Raw genomic sequence first — 9,958 nt, forward strand, 5'->3', positions numbered from 1 at the left:
TGGTATTCCGGTGCATCTTTCTGTTCTTGGTTCTCGCACTTGGACTCGTTTTTTTTTCTTTTTCCCGCTCTCTTGGTGTCTCGCCGCGGTGTTGGTCGTTGTACACTTTCATGGTACCGCACGCACGCACACACGCGCACACTCTCCCGGGCGTGTCAAGCTGTTCCTTCTGTTTGTAAACAGACACCCTTCCTTGTATTTTGTCTTCCCCCCCCCCTCTCCGCACTCCCCGCACATCTTCATAGATCTTGACCCTCCCCCTCCCCCTCCCCTCCCCTCTCTCTCTCGCACACCCGCACACCCAGCCCGCACCTTGCCACATCGCCCACCATCCCGCTGCTTCCGTCGAAACAAACGTGTCTGTGTGTGCGTGCGTTCGCCACTCTCCTTTTCTTCGGCTTCTTTCGCATCTCCCCCCTCCCCCGTCTTCCCTGTCTCACGCGGAGCGAACAGACGCGCAGGCCTCTCTCGGCCCTCCTCCTCCTCATCTCGCCTCGTGTGCTCGCTGCTCGTTGTGTGCCGTCCATTTTGGTCCGGTGTTTTGGCCGCTCCCCCAGCCCCATCCACCCCTCCTCGTTGACGTGTCCAGGGGCACATCACGAACGGATTCTTGCCGGCGCTGCTCTCGCTCGCTTCCTCAATGTTTCGTTACTTTACGTCGTCCTCCTCTGCGGCGCGGCAGACAGCCGTGCAGCTCGCTGTTTGTGCTAACCTTCGCACCAGTGCCGCGTTGCTGCACTCAGCCGCCGCCTACGCGCGCGCATCGTCAATGATCCGCGGCTCTGCTGCCGCGGTGCCGTGCAGTGCGTTGGTGAGCGCTCAGCTCACCAACATGCGGTGGCAGTCCTCCCCCTCCTCCACGCCGCCGAAGTCGGAGGGTGGCAAGAAGCGTGGACGACCACGAGGCGGCAAGACACGCCGGCCCACCTCCGCACCAGCAGCCGCCGACACAAGCACAAGTATGGCGATGAGCGATGTCTCCCGCGCAGAGACAGACGCCGCTCTGGATCAGGCAGTGGCCGCCGTGGCTCAGCAGATCTTTGCGGGCTCCGCCGAGCCAATGCCAGTAGCACCAGCACGTTTTCCAGAAACTAGTGCGTTGAACACGCCCGACGCAACCCCCCTCACGGCACAGGTTACCAAGCTCGTGGAACCGCCGACAGCTGCAAGCGACGGCGCCTCTGTGGCGGCCTCGAGGGATGCCGGTGCCACCGCGACACCGGCGAGCTCGTCCGCTCCATCGGTCGGCAAAACAGCTCGGGAAGAGGAGCAGCCGCCGACCAACGTAGCAGCAGCCGCGTCAGCCGAGGTCACCGCACCAGCTACGCCGGATGCGATGGCGAAGCCGAAGAGGTCGGCAGCCCGACGACGCACGCAGCAGGAGACGGCTACACCAACACCAGCAGCCGTCACAGCCGCTGAGGCGCCGGTGGCGCCAGCGAGCCCCACCGCCGATGCGTTCCGCGAGAGCCTTGACGAGGAGTCCTTCTTCTCGTCACTCCTCCAACCAGCCAAGGGCGGCTCCAACATTGCAGAGCCGCGCGAGTCGACTCTCGTGTACAACGCCCTCACCGGTCGCATGACGAGCGAGACGTCGGTGACGATGCAGTGCCTGCGCGAGCTCGGCTTTGGCGTCAATGACCAGCGCCAGGTGATCATGAAGTACCCAGAAGTGCTGAACGCGCTTGCCGAGCGGGTACGCGCCGGAACGGCAGCGCTGCCGACGAAGTGGCCCGTCACTGTCGCCCGCGTCATCAGTACGGTGATCATGAACAAGAGCATCAGCGATCCGGCAAAGGCGCTCGAGCAGATGATCCAGGTGAAGACGAGCAGCGTCATGCGCAGCCGCTACACCTCCGTTGTGTCCGCAGTGAACAGCGACTTGGACGCCGCCATGGCTGAGACGGCGGCGGAGCAGGCAGGCGTGAATGGCGGGCACGATCCGGATCAGGCGATCGAGCTCAACGACGAGCAGAAGCGCGTCATCGACATCGCCCTGCGAGGGCACCACTTGTACATCGGCGGCAGCGCCGGCACCGGCAAGACAGTGCTCCTGCGTGCCGTGGCGCGTCGCCTGCAAGGCCACCGCCTCCGCGTCGCGATGACCGCCACGACGGGCGTAGCTGGGTGCCACATTGGCGGCTCGACCTTTCACCATGCCCTCGGCGTCACCTCGCGCGGCGAGTTCATGCGACGCAGCATCATCCTCGACTACGACGTCATCATCATTGATGAGGTGTCCATGTTCCCGCAAAGTCTCTTTGAGGAATTTGACCGCGTTCTGCGCGAGGAGGCCGGCACGCCGGATCTGCCGTTCGGCGGTGTGCAGATCATCCTGTGCGGTGACTTCCTCCAGCTCGGCTGCATCAACGAAAAATCGCTCATTTGCTCACCGCTTTTCCACAAGAACTTTGTGAAGATCCGCCTCGAGACGCAGGTGCGGCAGACCGCCAACTCCAAGTTCGCGAATGACCTGCAGTTCATGCGTCTTGGTATCGTGCCAAGCGATCTCCAGACGACGGTGCAGCTACTGCCGCCGGGAACCATGGTCGACTCCGCCGTGAATCTTCTGCCAACGAACAAGGAGGTGCATGCGGCCAACGAGCGACAGCTCCAGGAGCTGCCAGGGGACCCGTTGACGCTCACGCCAGAGACCGGCATCACCTCCCTCCAGTGCGAAACGACGGCGACGCTGCTCCTGCGCACGACGCCGGATTTCAACGAGGCCGAGTTTGCCCGCCACACCCGCTCTCTACTGCAGGCCACCCTTGACCTGCCCCGCGCCTCCCTCCTCTCGCTCTACCGTGTGTACGAGGACGGTCACGTGATGCGCGTCATGCTGCCGCCTGGCGAGTCCGTCGCGTGGCGCGACGCGATGCGGGAGCGATTCCTCGAGATCGCTGGCCTGCTGAACGACCTCGAGCTTGGCGCCATGGTGACGGAGATCATCCCGAACGGAGACGGCCTGCACACGCCAGAGACAGAGGACTACCTGCACAAGGTTATGGCGAAGCACCCGATCGCGCAGCCGCTGACCCTCAAGAAGGGCTGCCGCGTCCTTCTGCGCTCGAACCTCTCCAGCAACCTCGTAAACGGCAGCATCGGAACCGTCGTGGACTTTGTGGAGTGCAAGGAGGAATCCTTTCCCGAGTACATCAAGACTGAGTCTGTGAGGCGCTGCATCGACCGCTACCGCGTGTTCTGCTTCACCGAGTGTGGCATGCCAGTGCCAATGGTGCCCGTCGTCCAGTTCTACAGCGGTGAGAAGATCGCGGTACCGCCGTGGGAGTTCTCCGTTGGCGGTGGGCCGAACACGCACTTCTACAGCCTTTCAAGTGTCGCCCTGCCGCTCTCCTTAGCCTACGCCTTCACGGTGCACAAGGTGCAGGGCCTCACCCTGGTGGGTCGCGTGCACCTGGAGCTGTCTCGCATGTGGCCGTGTGAGCATCTGCTGTACGTGGCCATGAGTCGCGTGCGTAACCCGGAGCAGCTGTCCATGTCGAGCTTCACAGGAAGTATGGTGGTGGCGAACGAAGCGTGCGTCCACTTCGACAAGGCGCTGCGTGGGGCGCTGCAGTTGACCGTCGATGACGTCGCCAAGTACCCTATCTCGGCATGGAAGCGGTGCAACGACACCATCTACCACCTTCGTTGCCGTGGCGCCTCGCTGCGTCGCCTGCTGGAGGGGGTGACGTCCATGAGCGGCAGCATATCTCCGCTAATGGTGTCGGGGCGCGGCAACCCGCCGACACACGACAGCCGTCTCAACCGCCCTGGGGAAAGCTTCGCATCCCGTAGTAGCAGCGACGGTGAGGACGACCATGAGGCGCTCTCCGCTCATGAGATGACGAGCACAAGCGACGGTAGTCGAGTGATGGTGCGCGTAGGCAGGCACGGCAGCGGCGGTACTGGCATGGCGGATGAGGTCGGTACCGATGACCCGGCTTTCAACCTAGAACACCTTAGCGCCATTCAGCAGTCGGTCCTCGTGGCGCGTCGCATGCGTAAGCTGGTACGGCATGTTGAGCGGGTAGCGAAGCTTACTGACGCGCGACGCCGCACCAAGAGCAACGGGAAGAACAGCAAGGGGCTAGCGGCTCCAGAAGGCTCTGCTCACGCAGCGGCGGTCGTGAACGGCAGCGATGATGCGTCGAGTAGGCGAGACGGAGCAGAGGCAGAGGGGATGAACGGTGACGAGTCCTGCGACGTTGAGCGTGCCGCCAGCGTCATGGCCGCCTCCGTAGCAGCCGCGGCAGCGGCGTCGCCCGCCGTCTCGCTTGCCGTCGGCGAAGAACATACATTTTAGTCCTCACTTCCTCTTTATGGATGACGATGGTGGCGCCTGCAGGGAAGGAGTCCGAAGCGGGGTGCGGAGGGTCAGTCGGCTCACGTGTCCCCGCCCCCTCCCTCCCTCCACAGCACATCCCCCATCGCTCTCTCTCTCGATGTGTGCGCATGTATTTGGGCTGTTGATAATACCGTGGCAGGTGGTGGTGCTCCGCTGTGCTGCACCTGCGCATGTGTAGTCGCGTGTGTGTGTGGCCGTGCGACGACGGCTTGGCGCTATGCTCCCCTGTCTGTCTTATGTATGTATACATATGTAGTTGTTCTCTCTTCATAGATGCACGCCCACACGTTCACACGCCCACGGGAAGAGGGGGAGCGAGAAGGCGGTGACAGCCAGGGCGTACGCATGACAGTCGTCGGTACTCTTGTGCGTTTGTGTGTGTATGTGTGTCTCTGTCGCTGTGTAGACGTGTTGAAAGACTTTTTTTGAGGGGGATGGTGAAGGGGAGGGGGAGGGGGGGCTCAGCAGCTGCGTGGCGTGTTTTTGATATGGATGGGCGTGACATGAGCGGTGGAAAGGCGGTGCATCGTCCTCAAAATGCCGCATCTCACCTTTGGCCAGCACGAGTGCCCCCGTGCCTCCTTCCCCCTGTGGGTGGGTGTGTACTTCCCGGCGGCAATACAATATAGACGCACGGGACACGATGACTGGGCATGACGCCGACGTGGAGCGGGCGAAGGATAGGCAGCAATCTCGCCTATGGTAAGTCCGAAACGATCGAAAACAGTGACAACGCAGCGGTGCGCCTGCAGACGCATGCGGAAACGGGCAGTGTAGACAATGGGCCGTCCTCCTGCGAAATGCCCCTCCCCCCTCCCCCCTCTGCCTCCCTCTCCCTCCCCTTCGATCTGGCCATTCCCGGCATCGCCCCCCCCCCTCTGTTCGCTCGTTTTCCGCTTGTTGTGTAGTCTGTGTGTTTTCGTCTTACATGGATCTCTGTGAGCTCCTGGGTGTTGCTGGGGGGAAGGGGGAGGGGTGCTGCTGCTTCATCGCCTGGTCGCTCCCGTGCACCCCCTTCTATGTCTGTCTTCGCCTCTCTGGCGCTACGGTCTTCGCTGCGTATCCGGTTCGGTGTCGCTGAGGTGTGACGACTCCGCCCCTCATCCTTCCCTCCCTCACAGTACAGCAAAGTGGTGGTGGTGGGGGGGGGAAACGAATGCCCCTCTCTTCTGTCACCCGCCTTTTCTCGCTTCGCGCTCGTTGAATAATGTGCGCGCGCACACGCGAACACATGCGCACGCGCCTATAAGCATGCACAGACGCGTATGGCGCTGATGCACTGCCGGCGTGTGTGTGTGTGTGTGTGTTTTGTTCTCCTTTTAGCTGTTTGCCGTGGTGCCTCCCCCTCCCATCTCCTCTTCGTCCTTTTGTGGCGGGGGGAGGGGGGGAGGAGCTGTGTGTGACGCAAGCACAGGATAGGCATAACGTGTGGGGGCGTGTAGCCCTGAATCTCGACCCACCCGGTTCTCTCTCTCTGGGAAGCGTGGCAACGCGATGGCGAGCAGGCGTAGGCGTTGCTCGCAGCTGCACGAGTGTGTGCGGGGCACTGGCGCACAACGCCCACACCGTCGTTTGCGAACGGCACGCGACCACCTCACCCACCCCCTTCCCTTCCCTTCCGCTCGACCTTCAAGGGACGAGCATGTTTTCGATTGGGCTAGTGTGTTGCAGACATGCACACCTGCACAATGCCAGCCAGGCTTGCGCGACTGCACGTGTGCGTGCGTGTGTGTGTGTGTGTGTGTGTGGTGAACGCGCCATGCTCTCGACAAGCAACGCCCTGCCATTCAAAACACCCCTCGCCCCTCCTCCTCCCTCCTTGAGCTTCTTCTTCTACCGCCGTCTAGGCCACCCCGCGCACGCGCACGCACCAATACGCTCTTGCATCGCATCATCCTCTACACTGCTGCACGGGATGCACTAGGTTGCTAGCAGCGTTCACTGCACCGTCACCGCTCCTCTCACCCACAGAACGATTCTTCAGCGACGCCACACCACCACCACCACGCAGATGGTCTACAAGCGCAAGCGCAAGAACAAGGAGGCGCGGAGGTTTCCAGCGCGCAAGCTGCAAAAGGCAGCCGGAGCAGCAGCTGTTGCTGCAGCACTCGTACCCGTTGGCGTCGATGAAGAAGGCGCCGCTGTGCAGCACTGCGATGCCGGCTTCTCCTCAACACTGTCGGCCGGCGACAAGGCTGTATCCTGTGCGCCGGTGACCATCAATGGCACGCGCGGGAACGCTGCTGCTGCTCCTGCTCCTACTGGGTTGCCCACGGAAGCAAACGTGATATCAGCACACGGGGAAAAGATGTCCCAGGAAAAACAGAGCGAGAAGCAGCAGCAGGAGCAGCAGCCAGGCACTTCTGGTTACCAGTGCTGCTCGGACACCTCAGACCTCCTATACTCTGCCCCACCCACTCCGGCCGACTTGGCCCGCTGGAGTGTAGCAAGCGGTGCTGCTGGACCTCTGTCTGTACTGGCGGCCGCCCACCTGCCATGCATACCAGGTCTCACCTCCTGCAGTCCTCAATGCGGGGAGGGTGGAACCGGCGAGGGTCACTATGTCGCCTACCTTCTCTCAGAGCAGCTGAGTAACGACACCACGATGCCAACGACGATGTGGGGGGTGTACTCCCTGCGCACTGGGGACTGTCTGCAAGTGGTACACTGGCATCACAGCCCTGCCGCACACGCTCCACCTGTCACTAACGGTGGCCTGCACCCATCTCCGACCTCCCTTCATGCGCAGCAGACGAGGGAACTCATCATGCACGTCGACTCCACCGGTTTGTGCTTCATGCTTGCTCCCTCCTCGCTGGTGTCCGTGGAGGGTGGCGGCGCGGCGGGCTGCATGACACCAGCCTCGGTCTCCTCCGACCCAGACGCAGCCGCAGCAGAAGCGGCGGCGTCGAGGGACGTCTATTGGTTGATACCCTCCGTGATGAAGGAGAGCTTTTTTGCGCTTCTCCAGGCCCAGGAGTGGCTACGCGCGGTACCGCCTCGCCACCCAGCTTCCGAGGCATGTACCCGCCGCCTCGAGTGTCAAGGCTGGTGTGTTCAGCCCCACCCAACGCGGTGGGCGAGTGTCACGCCGTCTGTGGAGACAACTGCTCGTCCGGCCGAAGCGTGTGAGTCGCACGAGTCACCATCGCCGCCAGCTGCCGCACTGCCGGCGCCAAAACACAAAGCGAAGAAGACAAAGAAGCAACGCGGTTCACCGTCGCCACGCGCGCAGCCGCAGCAGCGGCCATCCATCGTGGCTGCTGCGACTCCGTTGCAGAACACGGAGAGTACCACGCCCTCCAGACTTGCCTTTCATGACGCAATGCCGCCGTCGCTGTTCCAGTACCGGATTCCGTACGTGGCGGCAGTGCAACAACTTCAGAAGAGCCGCAGCGGTGCACCCGAGTCCCACTTGCCGTTGACGGCAGTGCCAGCAGCGGCTGTAACACCGGTGGTTCTCCTCCTCGGTAATCGCATCGCCCCATACCCGGCCGATGGAGCGTGCGGCGCAAGGACGTGACGAGATCCGCTGCAGTGCTAGTGATTCACCCCCTCCCACTCTTTTTTCGTTTTCTTCTACAACTCTTTGGTGACGGCGGTGGTGGCGCGGCGGTGTGTGGGGGAAGGAGGGGGGGAACAACTCCACAGCAGATCGATGTTCAGAGTGCCGCGTTTATGGCCACCGTGTGTGCGGTCACTGGGTGCCCCTTGCGTTGGCTCCTGGTCTCTCACCCCTCCCCCAAACCTCCAGAAGGGTCTCCGCTGCTCTGCTTGCCTCGTTCATCTGCTACAAGAGACCGCAGCATCACTGCAAGGCGTCTCCTCAATAAACAGAAAGCACTCGTGGCGAGGAGCCGGCACAATCTTTTACATACCCACGCACCCCCGTCACATCACCGGGTCTAGCCCTGTACGTGTCTGCGTCGGCGGGTGGCGCGGCTGCCAGTGCGTCCGTCAGAGATGGCTAGCGCGACGCGCACGTGCTTCCACGAGGCATTCGGTCTAGGGCATCGCTCGGGGCAGTGCTCAATAACAAGGAACCTCTCGAGGTGTTTTGCTTGCATGACAGCTTCTCCCTCTCTCATGACCCCGCCATCTATGCAGCCCTCGGCCTCTGCATCATGCATGCGCACCAACGCTCCACCCTCCGCCCTTCTCCGTCTCCCTTTACACGCACCTGCACGCACGGTACTCCCCCGCCCCCTCACCCCCCTTCGTGCCGCAGAATGCACGACTGCGTCTCTCGTTTCGTCTTTGCTTCCCCTTTTCTCACTCCCGCCACCGCCACCGTCTCCCCCCCCCACTCCCACTCCCCCCATCATCCCCCCTTCTTCCAGAGCCTCTAGCGATCCGCTCAGCGACTGCTAGAGTGTATGCATACACTGCGTCCGCCTGCCTGTGTCTGTCTTCTCTGAAAAGCGCAAGCGCACCCCCATCCAGTCTGCCATGACCAACGTCTTCAAAATCCCGGAGAAGCGCGAGGAGCTCGTCTACACGGCGAAGATCGCCGAGCAGTGCGAGCGCCACGATGAAATTCTCTTCTGCATGAAGCGCGCTGTCAAGATGAACCCGCGGCTGTCCAGCGAGGAGCGCAACCTGCTCTCGGCCGCTTACAAGTACATTATCAGTGCCCGCCGCGCTTGCTGGCGCAGCATGAGCTCGATGGTGCACAAAGAGGACAGCCACAAGGGCAAGACGGCGAGCCTCTTCAACGGCTTCCAGCATCAGGTGGAGAAGGAGCTGGCGGAGATCTGCTCCGACATTCTGGAGCTTCTCGACAAGTACCTCATCCCAGCCGCCGACAACGACGAGAGCAAGGTGTACTACTACAAGCTGAAAGGTGACTACCACCGCTACTTTGCGGAGGTGGAGTCCGGCTCAGATACGCAAAAGAATCTTGCCCTGGAAGCGTACAAGAAGGCGTCCGAGTTCACAAGCTCGCTGAAGGCGACCTCGCCGATCCGCCTCGGCCTCGCCCTCAACTTCTCTGTCTTCTACTACGAGATTCTGCGCAGCCCCGACAAGGGCTGCCAGCTCGCTCGCCAGGCCTTTGAGGAGGCCCTGAGCGATCCGGAGGTGCTGGATGAGGAGCAGCACAAGGAGTCAGCGCTCATCATGCAGCTGCTGCGCGACAACCTCGCTCTCTGGACGGAGGACTCTCGCCCGGAAGGCCAGGATGATGGAACGGCCATGGAGGAGCTCGAGTAAACGGCCGAAAAATACGAACGCACTCGCGCGCACGCAAGGCAAGCGATGACGACGTTGTGGATGGAGCGACGTCCGTGTAAATCGGGAGAGGAGAGGGCGTGCTGATGGTAGTTGGGTAAAGAAAGGTGGGCGCAGACATACACAGACACACACGCAAGCAAGCAAGCAAGCACCCTCTCTTGCGCGCTCCCACGGGGTGGTTTGGTCCGTCCACCAGCCCGCGCGGCCCCCCACCTGCTCCTTACTTCTTCCGCTGCAAGTTTCTCCGAATCTCTCGCTCACCGCTCTCACACGCGCGTCGCATATCTCCCTCACTGCGCGCGCGTGTGCGTGTGTGGCGAAGTCGGTGCATTTGTGTACGCGCTCCGCTGTCGTTTGTTCTTCCCTGCCCACCACCAC

At 62.1% G+C, this 9,958-nt stretch overlaps 3 protein-coding genes across 3 annotated transcripts; all 3 read left to right on the forward strand.

Moving 5' to 3' along the window:
- Positions 1 to 1,336: 1,336 nt before the first annotated feature.
- LMXM_11_0330 (putative DNA repair and recombination protein,mitochondrial precursor) lies at positions 1,337 to 4,306 on the forward strand (the record flags this gene model as incomplete). The annotated part of the gene is made up of 1 exon (XM_003872957.1): positions 1,337 to 4,306. One exon carries the CDS (start codon positions 1,337 to 1,339, stop codon positions 4,304 to 4,306), a length of 2,970 nt encoding a protein of 989 aa, XP_003873006.1.
- Positions 4,307 to 6,359: 2,053 nt separating this feature from the next.
- Positions 6,360 to 7,871, forward strand: LMXM_11_0340 (hypothetical protein, unknown function; the record flags this gene model as incomplete). The annotated part of the gene is made up of 1 exon (XM_003872958.1): positions 6,360 to 7,871. One exon carries the CDS (start codon positions 6,360 to 6,362, stop codon positions 7,869 to 7,871), a length of 1,512 nt encoding a protein of 503 aa, XP_003873007.1.
- Positions 7,872 to 8,797: 926 nt separating this feature from the next.
- Positions 8,798 to 9,559, forward strand: LMXM_11_0350 (putative 14-3-3 protein; the record flags this gene model as incomplete). Its single annotated transcript, XM_003872959.1, has 1 exon — positions 8,798 to 9,559. The coding sequence occupies one exon, from the start codon at positions 8,798 to 8,800 to the stop codon at positions 9,557 to 9,559; it is 762 nt and encodes a 253-aa protein (XP_003873008.1).
- Between the last annotated feature and the right edge of the window lie 399 nt (positions 9,560 to 9,958).

The sequence above is a fragment of the Leishmania mexicana genome, chromosome 11, assembly GCF_000234665.1.
Source record: "Leishmania mexicana MHOM/GT/2001/U1103 complete genome, chromosome 11".
Taxonomy (NCBI): Eukaryota; Euglenozoa; class Kinetoplastea; order Trypanosomatida; family Trypanosomatidae; genus Leishmania; species Leishmania mexicana.